The 14,998-nt window shown below is 48.7% G+C and overlaps 2 protein-coding genes across 2 annotated transcripts; one reads left to right on the top strand and one right to left on the bottom strand.

Annotated features, from left to right (window-relative positions):
• Positions 1–1,878: 1,878 nt before the first annotated feature.
• On the top strand, positions 1,879–5,545 carry F5Y00DRAFT_240475 (AAA ATPase). Its single transcript, XM_048008241.1, has 5 exons — positions 1,879–2,373; positions 2,442–2,525; positions 2,581–2,830; positions 2,891–4,382; positions 4,438–5,545. The coding sequence occupies exons 1-5, from the start codon at positions 2,333–2,335 to the stop codon at positions 5,022–5,024; spliced, it is 2,454 nt and encodes an 817-aa protein (XP_047863732.1). The 5' UTR covers positions 1,879–2,332; the 3' UTR covers positions 5,025–5,545.
• A 60-nt stretch (positions 5,546–5,605) lies between these two features.
• Positions 5,606–7,390, bottom strand: F5Y00DRAFT_240474 (uncharacterized protein). The gene is made up of 2 exons (XM_048008240.1): positions 6,727–7,390; positions 5,606–6,588 (listed from the first exon to the last, which is right to left on the bottom strand). Exons 1-2 carry the CDS (start codon positions 6,843–6,845, stop codon positions 6,204–6,206), a joined length of 504 nt encoding a protein of 167 aa, XP_047863731.1. The 5' UTR covers positions 6,846–7,390; the 3' UTR covers positions 5,606–6,203.
• Positions 7,391–14,998: the final 7,608 nt, after the last annotated feature.

Below are 14,998 nucleotides of genomic sequence, written 5' to 3'. Positions count from 1 at the left end.
AAAGACTTGGCCAGAGATACTTTTAGAAATATCGAAAAATTAGACGCAACCACGCGCATACATATATACCCCGGACTATGCAGCTACCTTGCTTTGATAACGGTGGAGCCAGTGTGCAGAAATGATGGATTGTCATGGTGTTGAAGTTATTTATTATACTTAGGAAATACTTGCCGGCGCGGAGAACAGTCCCGTGATTTAGCCTTTGCACCTGCTCTTTTGCACCTGCTCATGTTAGACAAGAGTTCGAACTACATACCATTTGTAACTCATATCTACCTACGTAAGGTAGGTAGGCCTCGGGGAAGTAGGGGAAGTAGGGGAAGTCCATCACTGCCAATCCATCATCGATGTTTCCATCACGCCACATTATTGGACAATGGATTCAATGTGGGGAGTGGTACAATCCCTTTTTGATTTTTGACATGAGAACAAGGCTGATAATGTCACACAAATTACACACGAACATCTACCTAATCTTAGGTATTGTCCTTGCGAGGAAAAAAAAAAAATTCCTACGTCCTGGTGATACCCGCTAACTTTGCACAGCGAAACATCGGAATCTATCGCTTCTCGTCGGGCTAATTTATGGGAGCATTACTGGAAACAAACAGCAAATGCTGGAAATTTCGCGCGGCACTGCACGCAACGCAACGTATGTAACTCAGGTACTCTCCCGGGGAAGATCTTCCCGTTGGGTGCTTTATCTTTTTTCGAGGGAGATAAGATCGCGCGGTTACGTGACGTCATTTCGTACTGTATGGGGTAAAGAGGTTGGATCAGATATTGGCATGGCTGCAAGCAAAGTCATGCGCCGCAAAGCCTTTTAAGGTTTGTGCCGCCTATAGCGGGTTACAGTGTGATTGGTCTGTTAGAGAATTGCATACTACCTACCTAGGTACCTATGTACTGCTTACAAACAAGAGGTCGGATCGTCTGGTGTAAGTGCGACGTTCAAGTACGGCTTCAGGAGTTGTGATAGAATTGCTTTTCGTCAAATTTTATGTTTTCGGTGTTACTAAAGACTAGCGTTGATCTGAGGGCTTATTAACTAACGCAAGGGAGCGTTTGCAACGCAACTAAATTAAAGTATCATATACCAACATAGTGTATATACCTTTCAAATATCGATCAATTGTCCCCGTTTCTATTGACGAAGATTAGCGTGCAACGGAGTGAACGTGCTTCATTGTGTTTCATAAGGCTCTTTGATATCTATGTATGTGCAGTATTTTGGTAAATGGACGGTTGAGTCGTCTGAGAGACTGATAATGAACCCGTTATATGAAAAGTTTTTTAGTAGTTAGTTTAACGAATGGTCTACACGACTCCAAGATGACTCAACCATATATGGACGGCGGAACACTGACTGGCTGGAATTAACCTGTGGTGGACGATGCCCCTCGTAGACAACGCCGCATTCTGCTGTGTTCCAACTTATACGTAAGCTGACGAAGCCATGTTCTCTGCTGGGAATTCGTATCTGAGGGGCAAAGTACGTACATACTATATACGAAGGTGAGACGAGGCAAAAGGACAGGACTTGTGAGGCTCTACATACAGGTATGGAAGGGAAAGAGTTACAAGCCTTGCAAAATGCTTCGCGTTTTTGAGAATACCTAATACGTTGCTAACCTGTTACCTAGCATGGCTTGAATGGAGAGAATGCATGCACATTCTTTGTATAGGTATTTAAGTGTACAATTAGGTTGTCTTGTACAATTATGTAAGTATACCCATATACGAATCAGAACTCCATACTGGAATATTCTACCGTTAGAAGAACTCCGGACTTACATAAGAAAGCTGTGATATACCTATGGAAGTGAATTAGGTAAGTTAAAAAGACACCAAAGGTTGCTCACGTATGCAGGTACAGTGCCTAATTGCTTGATTGCGTAGCGAGTTGTCTGCCTGTCGATAAGTTATCAGTTAGTAAGCCCCAGGCAAGCAATCTGGCTTGTTCAACAAGTCAGGCTGTGGAAGTGATTGGAAGATGTGGCGGCCCTAGGCTGGGCCCCACTTGGTCCGAGCTCCTTCCACCTCTCGTCATCACCAGCTCAAACAACTACGACCCGTAAGAACATACAAACACTCCGAACTTGATCACCTTCTTCCATTTTCACCATCTCAGGTCATCTCGGAACACTTTTCTAACTTGGAGATAACCACCCATCTCTAGTAATTCTCGCTAAGGATCGAGTTTCCTTTGCGAATTTCTCTGCATAAAGCCCCCCACTATCTTTCTTTTCGTGTGGTTCTTCCCACAACTCCCTCCAACCCACCCCAATTCCGACCTTTACCAAATACCTTCATTTATTCATCAAACACCATGGCACCCGAGCCTGAACACAAGAAGAAGGTCAACTTGGCGTAAGTTTTCTAATAATGAAGAAGAAAAAACCACTGCAGACTGGGATCGCAACTAACTTTACTACCAGCGACGTCTCCGGCGCCGAGCCTAAAGAGGAGAATGACACCTCAACGGCCATCCTCAAGAAGAAGAAGAAGCCCAACCAGCTAATGTATGTATCCCCTAACTAAATAGTCTAGCTAGTATTTTTTAACTAATTTGCCTAGGGTTACTGATGCCGTCAACGATGACAACTCTATCATCGCACTTTCGAACAACACTATGGAACAACTCCAGCTGTTCCGTGGAGATACAGTCCTCGTTCGAGGCAAGAAGAGAAAGGACACCGTCTTGATCGTCCTTGCAGACGATGACCTTGATGATGGCAGTGCCCGACTCAACCGAGTTGTCCGTCACAACTTGCGGGTGAAGCACGGCGATATCGTCACCATCCACGCGTGTCCTGATATCAAATATGTGCGTAGCTTTTGCCCAACGAAATCCCTATTAGATAACCGATTACTGACCGAGTGATAGGCCAAGAGAATTGCGGTGCTTCCCATCGCCGACACAGTTGAAGGTCTGACTGGTTCGCTCTTCGACGTCTTCCTTGCCCCATACTTCCGAGAAGCCTACCGACCCGTTCGCCAAGGCGACCTGTTCATCGTCCGAGGTGGTATGAGACAGGTGGAGTTCAAGGTAGTTGAGGTTGATCCTCCCGAGTATGGTATTGTTGCGCAGGATACCGTGATTCACTGCGAGGGTGAGCCTATTCAGCGCGAAGAGGAAGAGAACAACCTTAACGAAGTTGGCTACGATGACATTGGTGGCTGCCGCAAGCAGATGGCCCAGATCCGAGAGATGGTTGAACTGCCGTTGCGTCATCCTCAGCTCTTCAAGTCTATCGGTATTAAGCCGCCTCGTGGTGTCCTGCTTTACGGTCCCCCAGGTACTGGTAAAACCCTTATGGCTCGTGCCGTCGCCAACGAGACCGGTGCCTTTTTCTTCCTGATCAATGGTCCCGAGATTATGTCCAAGATGGCCGGTGAATCGGAGTCGAATCTACGAAAGGCATTCGAAGAGGCGGAGAAGAATTCCCCAGCTATTATTTTCATCGACGAGATCGACTCCATCGCTCCCAAGCGAGAGAAGACAAACGGTGAGGTTGAGCGACGTGTAGTTTCTCAGCTCCTTACCCTCATGGACGGCATGAAGGCCCGATCCAACGTTGTCGTCATGGCAGCCACCAACAGACCTAACTCTATCGACCCTGCCTTGAGACGTTTCGGTCGTTTCGATCGTGAAGTCGACATCGGCATTCCTGATCCCACTGGTCGTCTTGAGATTCTCCAGATTCACACCAAGAACATGAAGCTCGGCGACGACGTCGATCTTGAGCAGATTGCGGCGGAAACTCACGGTTATGTTGGTTCTGATATTGCTGCCCTTTGCTCAGAGGCTGCTATGCAGCAAATCCGAGAGAAGATGGATCTCATCGATCTTGACGAAGACACCATCGATGCCGAAGTACTGGATTCTCTAGGCGTGACCATGGAGAACTTCAGATTCGCCTTGGGTGTGTCGAACCCGTCTGCCCTCCGCGAGGTCGCAGTTGTCGAGGTTCCCAATGTCCGTTGGGAAGACATTGGAGGTCTGGAGGAGGTCAAGCAAGATCTCAAGGAGAGCGTCCAATATCCCGTCGACCACCCCGAGAAGTTCCTCAAGTTTGGTCTTTCTCCGTCCCGTGGAGTCCTATTCTACGGCCCGCCCGGTACGGGTAAAACCATGTTGGCCAAGGCCGTTGCCAATGAATGTGCGGCCAATTTCATTTCAGTGAAGGGCCCCGAGTTGCTGAGCATGTGGTTTGGTGAGTCCGAGAGCAACATCCGAGATATTTTCGACAAGGCTCGTGCGGCTGCTCCTTGTGTCGTCTTCCTCGACGAGTTGGATTCGATTGCCAAGGCTCGTGGCGGATCCGTTGGGGACGCTGGTGGCGCCTCGGACCGTGTTGTCAACCAGCTTCTAACAGGTAAGCCTCCCTAAAAGGTTCCTTTAAAATTTGTAATGCTAACGTCACCAAATAGAAATGGATGGTATGACCTCGAAGAAGAACGTCTTCGTTATTGGAGCTACGAACAGACCTGAGCAATTAGATCCGGCCCTGTGCCGTCCGGGTCGTCTCGACTCGCTAATTTACGTACCACTGCCCGACGAGGCTGGTCGTCTCAGCATTCTCAAGGCTCAGCTCCGCAAGACCCCGGTGGCTGCTGATGTCGACCTCAACTATATCGCATCCAAGACTCACGGGTTCTCTGGTGCTGATCTCGGATTTATTACCCAGCGCGCAGTCAAGATTGCCATCAAGGAATCTATCACTATCGACATTGAGCGACAACGTGCTCGCGAGGCGGAAGGAGCAGGTGACATGGACGTCGATGAAGATGTTGAGGACCCCGTTCCTGAGTTGACAAAACGCCATTTCGAGGAGGCTATGCAAATGGCCCGAAGATCCGTCAACGACGTTGAGATCCGCCGATACGAGGCTTTTGCACAACAGATGAAGAATGCCGGACCCGGTGCCTTCTTCCAGTTCCCTGCTGCAAATGCCGGTGCCGCTGGCTCTGGAGACAATTTCGGCCAGGCTGGTGACGATGACGGTCTTTACGACTAAGTTGTCAGCTATTCAGCGGTTGGATACCATCTCCTCACACCGACCCTGTACTTTAATTCCTTTGCTTACGATGCGTCTCAACATTAATGACAACATAACGCAACACTAAGGATGTCGGCCTTAAACCGATATTCCCTCGATTGTTCGTTGAAGGAATTCGCATATCTGATAGATTTAATCCCGTCAGAGTGCTAGGAACGGGATGCGGCTGCTTTCCTTTGCGCGATCAGAAGCATGGCTGTTTTGTCTCTTGCTAGAGATGCTTCATTCCGACCAGGATGAAATATGATAGCTATACGCATACCGCGCTGCGGTAAGCATACTAGTTTTACGATAGATCCACAAATTTATTTTGCACTGCCCTCAACTTCCCCTTGGCCGTGTCTATACTCTTGAATAATAGTGCGAATGTGTGTTTAAGTGACATGATGAGACCTCAAGGTCCATACCAGCAACCATAACTCAAAAAATTTCCATTCGATAGTTATAAGCCAATTCTTAACCTGGATCGTACACGACTAACAGCCACATTAATGGCCTGGTATTCACAACACGTAGTTATCACCAAAGCGCCGGGCAAGTACACGAAGAGATTTAGTTGAAAATGGTTGAGTAGTAACTACCATTGCTGCGGACCAGGGCATCAAAAGTGCCCCAGATATTCCCCTTGCTCGCCTCCTTCGTACACTTAAGTATAAATCAAACCCGAGTTGTTAACGCCAATGCTCCCTTTCCGGCCCCTCCATGCCTTGTTCTGATAAATAAATTTGCAAAAGTAGTAGTAAGTCGTGTAGCAAGAAGAAAAACACCACACCCTCCCCTGTCCCCCTACTCCTACTCCTACTCCTGCCTCTGGGGTCTTTCTATTCGGACATGCATATGGACACGGTCTCGGATGGAGGAGCGTGCATGTATGTATGTATGTTTGTATGTGTAAATTACAGCTCCTTCGTACTAGGCGGGTAGTACAACGATACGATACGATACGAGGCCGCTTGACTACCCAACGAGGTATCAGGCATCAATCAAGGTGTCGATCGGGGCGTCGTTATTCATTCCTCTCTTTCTTTACTTGTTTGCTTGTTTGGTGTTCTTTCTTTCTTTCTTTCTTTTTTCTCCTCTCGGGGCGGCCTCCATCGCCATCGCTACTTCACTCGTCCTCGACCGCAGCCACGCCTCCTAGCCGGCCGTCGAACCGTCGTCGACTTCGCATACGGTATCGAGGCACTCGCGCGCAACTTTGAGGACGGCGTCGACGACGGCTTGGGGCACGGCTAGACTGCCGTCGGTGGTGGTAGCGGTAGCGGTATTGGTATTGGTGCTTGCGCCGTTGGTCTTGCTCCCGTTGGTGGTAGTAGTGGTGGTGGAAGTGTTGTTGTTGTTGTTATTGGTGCCGTCGCTAGCCGCGACGGTGTCGTGCCGCACGTCCTCGAGAACACGCCGGACTAGCGCGGGGAACGTCGTCACGTCGCCGCTGCGCAGGAGGGCCAGCGCGTGCGACTGTACGGCCGAGGGCCAGTTGGAGGGGTGCGCGTTGAGGGAGTGCAGGAAGTGCTCTTGGATTCTGCGGGGGCGCCGTGCGTCTGTTAACGTCTTCTTCTTCTTTGTGGCGGGGGAAGGGGAAGGGAAAGGAAGGGGAAGGGAAAGGAAGGGGAAGGGAAAGGGAGGGGATGGGAGGGGGCAAGCAGGTGGGCGTGCGTACTTGTTTATGTGGCCTTCCCGTATGAGAAGCGCGTTGATTTGCGACCGCAGGTCTTGGTCCTGCGTAGCGGGCGTGTATGCGGCCGCCGAGGCGGGAACCTTTACGGGCGTCTGCGACATGGTTTGCGTATAACGTATGTGTAAACGTCTGTCTATCCGTCTGTCTGTCCGTCTGTCTGTCTATCTACCAGGTGGGCCTTTTGTAGATAATTTCCCTTTTAAGGTAACCAGCAAGCAGGAGTTCCGAAAGAGAAAAGAGGGCCAGGTAAGGTAACAATTAAATAGTTGAAATAAAAAACCAAACTAAGTTTAATACAAACGTTGGGGCCGCTCGGACATGCGATACCTAAAACGACGGTTCCCGAAGCTTGTGGCGGTTTTTTGGAGGGACGGGCGGACGGGGTCGAGGCGCTGCGGCGTACGTGAGTAGTTCTGTATAGCGTATAAAGCCCCTAGTTACTACGTCTTTAGAAGCAACTGGTGCGGGCCGACGAGGTACGGTAATTGTAGGAATTCGTCGCGAGGAAGCGGTTCCTGGAGGAATTAGAAGGGTCGAATGGGCGAGGCTGACAATTATCCGGAAAGTTTGCCAGGGCAAGGCTGAACGAAATAGCTTCGTAATAAGTGGATAGCTTGAAAGGTTAAAAGACTTGAGTTGTGTGGGGCGCTATACTGGTTTGTCAGGGATCCCGTTGTAAGCCGGGGTAAGACTCGGCGCTGATTGGTCAGTCTGTTCAAAGAGATGTGGCTGGTGCGTTACTATCTTGGGCTAGAACCATCTTAGAGCCTCCTCGATTATACATATTCGAATCCGGTATTTGATCGGAACCTTAATATTGACTCCAAACACAACTCGTACCTATATATAGTACATCTATGTATTGTTCCTGTTCGCGGTTTCCAGGCTTTGTTAAGGTTTAGACACAAATCTTCTAAGTTGGAAATAATCACATATAGTTACCTAAGCAGGTATATAGTTTTTATCTACTTAACCACCTATAAGTAACTATTAATAGTTATACTAAATTGACGCTATACTACCTATAACATCTAGATTCTAGCTTCAACTTCAATACTCATATAACTATTCAGTATATATTTCGCCCCAATCATGATACATACGAAATTTTATTTCCATCTTTTAGCCTTTGTCCCTAAGCACCGTAGCGACGGCGGTGGAAGGAAATTTTAGTTGGTTTTAGGTAATATCTGCCATTGTGAAGCCCAATTGATACATTGCTTGTCTGTGTTGAAGTGGGAGTTGAGACTGTCGTACGAGAGTTCAATTTAGCCCGAATGAGCCTGTTCTCTTCTTCATTAGGCCGACACGATATGTGATCGATCAAACGATTTGTCTATTTCTATCTACGCGCGATTTCCGAATCAAGAATACGTACGTATTCGGAAATGACGAAATAGGCAAGGTGAGCGCAGGCGGCGCTTGATCCAAAGTCATTTCTTATCCTTGACACTTTCAGTGACTTTGATTGACTTCGATCCCAAGTACCGACAATGTATTCAGAGAATATCTTGGAAATCTCTCAGTCTCAACTGCATGCGAGGCCGACTTTACCTTTAGCGCCGTAGCGCCCAACCGTGTTGCGACGTTATAGAATGCACTCGGGGTGCAGATTCGCCCGTATTTTGACATACCAGTCGATACAAGTGGTATAGGTGATGCATCACGATGAGCAAATCCCACGGGAACAACTCATATCCACCATCTACTTCAACCTCACATCCCGAGGCGTTAGGTTGGTTGGGTCACCGTTCAGGCCGAAGTCAGCAACTTGAAATAAACATGTCGCAATTACTCATGAGTTACTCATGGCCAGTTTGACTTTGTTGGCATGGAATCAACGAATGCCTTCGGGGCGTGGCCTCGATTTTGAGTTGATAGATAATATCTACACCGACTATTACCTGTGTTGTCTATTAGTATATACGATGCAGTGTAAGGATCCTTGCATTAACTCGGTGTGCGGGCAGCGAATCAGAGCGAACCGGATCAGCCGCGAGTTCGATGTTATTCGCTAATCTTGCTTGCGATAGGTTTCTTGCCGTGGCCACCCTAAGGGATGCGTGGGGAAGCTCAAATGACCGATTCTCTGCCGCGTTGGGCTCTATCCCCGTAAAAAATGATAACTGATCTAACGTATCTGTCCATCCTAGTCAACATGACGGTTTTGTGATGCGCGCCATCAACGACGCGCCGGTAGATGGTCGACATCAATATGTGCTAGAAAAGTCGGTCTAGAAGACACTCTCGGCGATTGCGGTTACAGTTGTATATGGCCTTCCGGGATATCTCGAAGGCGATTGGTCGTCCAGATAGGCTCCTCGCAGCCCCATCACTTGCTGTGATCTGCGCTAATCCATTAGTGTATCCATTCTGCTGTTGTTGCGACAAGCGTTTCTAAGTATAATGGCCTTCCTATCTAAGACACGCATAGGCCTGAGGAACTCGACGTACCTTATTATTACCGTCTCATCAAACTGGGGTCGCTTACTCGCGACGATGAGAGGTTCATAGTCCGTTTCGCTTCGCCTTTCGTCCTGCATGACTCTCTTCTTTTTGGGAACTCTCCCCGGCGCACTGGAAGAGAGCCAAGTGTTCGAATGTCACTAGATGACGTCTGTTTTAAAAGGCTACCCGCGGATTAGAGCACCGGCTTACGGCGCCTAGCAGCGACCTCAACTCTGGTCCACCTTTATTCCGGGGTCTTGTCGTAGGTCTGTCTAGCGTGGTGGACAATTGCGAACTGACCCCGAAGTATCTTTCAAGTACCAACTCGGTACGTATCGCTGTCATCCATCGGGATTATAATCTTGTATAGTTGATACACATGCGCCTGTGGCCTTCGACATTCTCGTATTTTGCTCTTGTGATTCTCGCTAAACGCAAACGCGGCTCGGGTAACTGCGTAGACTTGAGTTGGGATATGACTTGCTGAAGTAGTTCAGATGTGTGAAGGATCACCTCGAGTCGCCCTCTTGCCTCGACTGGCTGCTGTTTGATAGGCAAACGCGGAACGCATGGTCAGATGGTGCCGAATAGTCATATCATAAGATGCCGGGCTTAGGTAGGAGATTGTTATCCCAAGTAACACGGCTTGTACAAGCCGTAGGACAGGGGCGGATCCGATCTGTCACGCGCAGCCGCCCTCGAATCTGACAGCGAAGGCACGATTGGGTGCTGCAGGCGTACAACCAGTTATATGCGGAGGTGGCATCTCCAGGTTCTAGTGGTAAGCATTGTCGGATAGGGGGTATCGTGGCAGCTCCTTAAAAAGGTAGCATTTGGTCCTAAGTACTGGAACGCTGACAAGACCGATCTAGCAGCAGTGGTGCCCCCCACGATTATATTATCCGATCTTAGCCTGGCAGATGCCCCCGCGTCAGGTTGTCGTCTTCTGAGTTCCTGAGTGGACTGGGCCAGATGCAAAACGCATGGCCCAGGGTCCTATCCAAGATCTGGAGGGTTGCAATATGCAAGTGTCGGTATGGATGCGGCGCCGGCTGGTCCCGGGTTGCAGGGGATTTGAGCTAGGGGCTGTAGGGGGGCTGTAGGAGGCCAGCCACACGGAGGTGCAAGAAAGGCAACATGACCAGCCAGGGCCGCATAGGGGGCTACCAGGTTGCCGGGAAATCGAGAGATAGACTTAGTAGGGCGGGCCGCATCTGCAACAGGCTCAATGTGGAAGTAGAGACGTCACGGCCGTTAGGGGGGTGGCAAAGAGCTAGCTCAGCAGCGTCTAGCTGCAGTATCTATACCCGAATAGAAATAAGTACGAAGCCGGGGCGTCCGTTGTTGGTTAGCATTGGGGGTAAAAGTAGCTGGTTTGATGTTATTGAATATTTACTAGGTAGATGGCTAGAATGCTAAATAGTAACTGGTAGTCGACTTATTGTTTCTATATATATTTTTATGTATATAATATACACGTGATATGCTAATATTAAGAGGATACATGTAGGGTAATAATAACCAAGTTAGTCCTTAGAAATTGTGTATAGATGTGTAGAATAAAGGGCTTACAATGTTGTTGAGACTCGTGAAACGTGAAATTTGTGTAGGTGTAAGTAAAAGTCATCCGCTATCCGCTAAAGTTGAAAATATCTCAGGCTAGACAAATTCAAACTTCTCCACGTTTTCAAAAGGCAAGTGCATGTATAGGTACCTGTGATACTCACCGCCGAGAGTTGCATATTCTGTAGCTCTTACCAATGTAAGTGCTAGGGTGACTTCTTCCTGCTCTTTACTTTTTAATGCTGTCATCAGTATCATCCAATGAACAGCCTAGCCGACCTTCTCACCGGTTGCTATACCGGTTCGCCACACGGGCAGCCGACATGCTTAGGTAACTAAGTGTCTAGTGGCTTCCTACGTTATAGGGATCGGTTGATAGATAGGGAAGGTAACTACATACTCTACCAGGTAATACCTAGTCAAAGGAGGTAGGTACTTCCAATAATGATTCGAGGCGGGAGCTACTGCGCGTAACAAACGGCAGTTGCCTGCTAGCCACATATGGCCACATATGTATAGTCGAACGTAACGAGTCGTGCCAAGCTTTGGTGCATCTACTACTTTAGGCAGCATAAAGCATAAAATGTCGACTTCACATAGATTATTGCTATGGAATGCCGCAGAATTGTCGCGTATCAAATATATCAAACGATGTGCCTCAGGTAAAATATACCTATGTAGGCAGTCCGTTTACATACATATGTACAACTACATACGTATGTAGAGAATAAATAATGCGAAGCAATAAGCAATAAGCAATAAGCAACAAGCAAGTAAACTGCACCCCTGAATTGTCACTTGAAGAAGGAGGTTGACTATAGGTAATTTAGGGACCTAAGCAAGCTACACGTCAGTTTTGGGCTTTTTACCAGTTTTAAAGGAGTTGCTCTATTGATCAACCTGGTGTCTAAGCTGACTATTATATTAAGCTGTATTCCTGATCTTCCTGGTCTTCCCCGATCTGTACGATGCTCGCTTCCCCGTGCTGCAAGCGTCTATACCCGACGTCCCTTAAAAGCACGAGTCGGAGAGTTGGAGAGTTGGAGGATCAGCCCGTGGTGGCGTCGAATATCTGCTACGGTAGATTAGGCGCCATGGACAGGCAGGTGGGTGTGAACCCCTTAAATTCAAAACCTGTCTAAAAGGCGTGCGGCACTTTATTCTTTACTCGACGTCCAATGTCGTCTCTTCTAGTTTTATACTCCCCGGCTCCACTAAGTATGTGGGACGGCATCTTTCCATTCAATCATCACTTACAATGGTAACATGCCGAGGGGAAACATCATGCAACTAGGCCCATCCACGTTCACTCGTACGCGCAGGAGCCGTTCCGTGTCCATGGCACGTATTACGCTCACTGCCACGTCTCTTTCTTACTCGCGAGCCTAACTACCTCCGCACACGAGATCTGGTATCCATTCAGTAGACCTCATGACAATGTTCTCCGTCCCCGGAACCTGGTAGTTTTGGGAAGGTAAAACACAATTGTCAGGCTTGTAAGTATGCAGTCCTTACACGTGCCTATACACGTGGACTGATATCTCCCACGAAGGTCCGTTTAACTGCTGCAGAATGTCGTCACTAACGAATAGACCTAAAAAGAGAGGGTCGGAGAGTAGCAACAGAGCGTCGCAAGACCAAGACGTTGGTATGCGCCCGGAGCCTCAGCCGTAGCAACCCTTACCTAACTGCAAGCTTCAAATTTGGGACGTGCCCATATGCATCAGGGACAGGCCACTCGCAGGGTTTGTATTACCTGCAGATCCCTTTATGTCTTGGGCTCACCGATTAGTGGCGGTTATTCTTAGAGGCATGAACCAAAACCTGGTTAACAACGTCCAGCTAATCTCGCCAAATAAGGAGGCAAGGCGTTTGGTATCCTTTTCTCGCCCCTTCACTGGAAGGCCCGCAGCTTTGCCTGAACTCAGATCCTGCTGCATTGCCGCTTGCAGTAGTTACTGCGTCACGCCGTGGAGACAAGTGTCTTAAAACGTTGTTCCAATACAGCAAGTTTTCAGACTTAGCGAAGCTCCTTCTGCGCTTCTGCGCTTATTATGAGTGACGTGGAGAGTAGAGCCGCCCAAACCTTGTAAGCTAGCTCCGGTTTTCTTAATTGCTAGCTTCATGGCGCCTGAAGGATCCCGATGCCTTCGCTGGAAGACTGGTACGGTCTTCCCCGTAGAGGGTGTTGATGATTCAAAGTAGAAGGCGGCGCAATAGACGTGTGCCGAATTGCCCCCAGACCCCCAGGCAGTCTCAGCCTTGTGAGACATGGCTTCTGCCGTTCTCTATCCAGGTGAACATGCAGGGATGTCCGACAAGAGTGCCGAGAAGACGAATCTGTGTTCCAGCTGCAGAACATACAGTACTATGGTAGACATATCGGAGAAGGCTAGCCGAGGTGACCCATGAAAGCGGACCGCGCATTACTCCCTTCTAAGCTGCAAGTAATGCCTGTCTAACCCACGCGGCAGAAATCCCCAGCGGCCCTTTATCGTGCCGGGTTGTGGTTGCGGATGGGCATCGCTAGAGTTCCCTCCGTGAGCTATCAGCTATCACACGGCCTTGGCAGCCGTAATCCGAAAAGTAAGAGTCAGCGTACCAACTTAGACTGCATCCGTACCCAACATCTCATGGTCGGCGGGAAATAATGTTTCAATGGTGATGGGCACTATATACCCGCCAATTCGTTGTGATAGCATGGCACCAAAGACGGAGTGTGTGGGGGGCGCTACTGTCATTCATGTCATCTCAAATTTGCCAATGCCCTACTGCGATTTGCCGGTGGCTTGCTGTAGGCTGCTGTATGACACGTTGCGAAGTTGGAATGCATGGCGGAGAACGAGAAGTGCGGAATTGCAGAATTCAGGAATCAGGAATCGGTCCCCAACTACCCTTCAGCGGAGGGATACCACACTTATTATTACACGGACACGGAGCCGAACTCCGCAAAAGGAAAGACTGATAGGCATGATTGAATATGGGATTCTGGTCGGCAGGCATGTTTGTCGATTTTCAGAATCTGACTGCATGAAAACGGTATCCACATCCAGACCGGTCGCCAGGTTAGGATCTTATCGTGCCTTATCGAACAAGTCGGTCAGGAGAATAACCAGTCAGGAGAGGCGCCAAGAGTTTTGACCCAGCCTTGACAGACTTCGGGACAGACAAGCGAGCTGCAGGGAAGCTGAGGTGCAGAAAACTTTCTGGTGGGATGAGTTACGTTCCCGGCCGGTTGAAGTCGATGTTCATTCATACTCTTGAAGGCCATAGGAGAGGTGACGGGATTGGTGATCTGGGGCAATGCGATGCCGAAGTTGGGAGTAAGACGGTCGGTGAACTCGCGGGCCATCTGCCGTCCCGATTTCTTTCTTCCTCTCTTTCTTTCGATATCTTAATTTCCCTCCCCCCTTCCCTTTGCCATATTGGGCGCTGGAGCAGGTTCTTCAGGTTACCAAGTGAGACGGAGGGGAGTACGGTACCTTCGGGGGGTAGAGTAGGTTGCTTTCCTTAATAAGGCTCGCTTACAAGGGCTTTTCTCATATTTCTCGGAGGGAGGAATCTACCTCTCTCTTATTCCCTCCGCGCCTTATAGGAAGTACCGGGTGCGTTTGACTTAGCTACCAGCCCAACGGTACAATGGTACTCGCGTGAGAGTAGACACCAATCCCCAATCCTATACTCGTCTAGCTTCTCGTTTGGACCTGCATCTGGCAAGTGCCTTTACGTACAAATGTACAACAGTTGGGACTCTATCCGAATTAAGCCGGGACAGTTGGCTCATATCCATCATGTTAAGCTTTACTGGCCATCGAGTATCAGATGATCTAGTTGATCAGCTCTCGTCTACTCAGGTAGTTACAACCCTATGATGTGCCCTAGGTAGAATATGGGGGGAGGGGGGGTTTATTCTAAAAGTATTCCAAGTACATGCGGATTACTTCTCCATGTACGAAGTATCCTTGCGTCTTTTGCGTTGCCCCATGCTCCTTGGTGGTTCTTGGGTAACGGGAAAGCATCGAAACAAGCATTTGAGGCAAGATACCACCCATATACTTGCCCTATAGGTATTACTTTGTCACACGCCAATACAAGGCATGTCGCACAAAGGTACGGACGGGAACACATATTACCTTTACCTTTTCGGCTGCAGAGATACAACGCACAGAAAAAGGCGTCCAGCCTAACGGGCGATGGAGACAAATGCGGCTGTTTAAGGAAGCTGTTAGTCGTTACACTGGCG

Source organism: Daldinia vernicosa (genome assembly GCF_022497035.1).
Source record: "Daldinia vernicosa strain CBS 139.73 unplaced genomic scaffold F5Y00scaffold_31, whole genome shotgun sequence".
NCBI classification, from domain to species: Eukaryota; Fungi; Ascomycota; class Sordariomycetes; order Xylariales; family Hypoxylaceae; genus Daldinia; species Daldinia vernicosa.
The sequence above is the reverse complement of the archived record's forward strand: the minus strand, read 5'-3'. Positions and strand labels throughout refer to the sequence as shown.

Excerpts from the sequence above, each read along its gene's own strand:
- F5Y00DRAFT_240474 (XM_048008240.1), bottom strand. The coding sequence starts at position 6,845 with ATGTCGCAGACGCCCGTAAAGGTTCCCGCCTCGGCGGCCGCATACACG. Across the intron at positions 6,589-6,726 it reads CGGGAAGGCCACATAAACAA|AATCCAAGAGCACTTCCTGC; the intron begins GTACGCACGCCC and ends GCGCCCCCGCAG.
- F5Y00DRAFT_240475 (XM_048008241.1), top strand. The coding sequence starts at position 2,333 with ATGGCACCCGAGCCTGAACACAAGAAGAAGGTCAACTTGGC. Across the intron at positions 2,374-2,441 it reads AAGAAGAAGGTCAACTTGGC|CGACGTCTCCGGCGCCGAGC; the intron begins GTAAGTTTTCTA and ends CTTTACTACCAG. Across the intron at positions 4,383-4,437 it reads TGTCAACCAGCTTCTAACAG|AAATGGATGGTATGACCTCG; the intron begins GTAAGCCTCCCT and ends GTCACCAAATAG.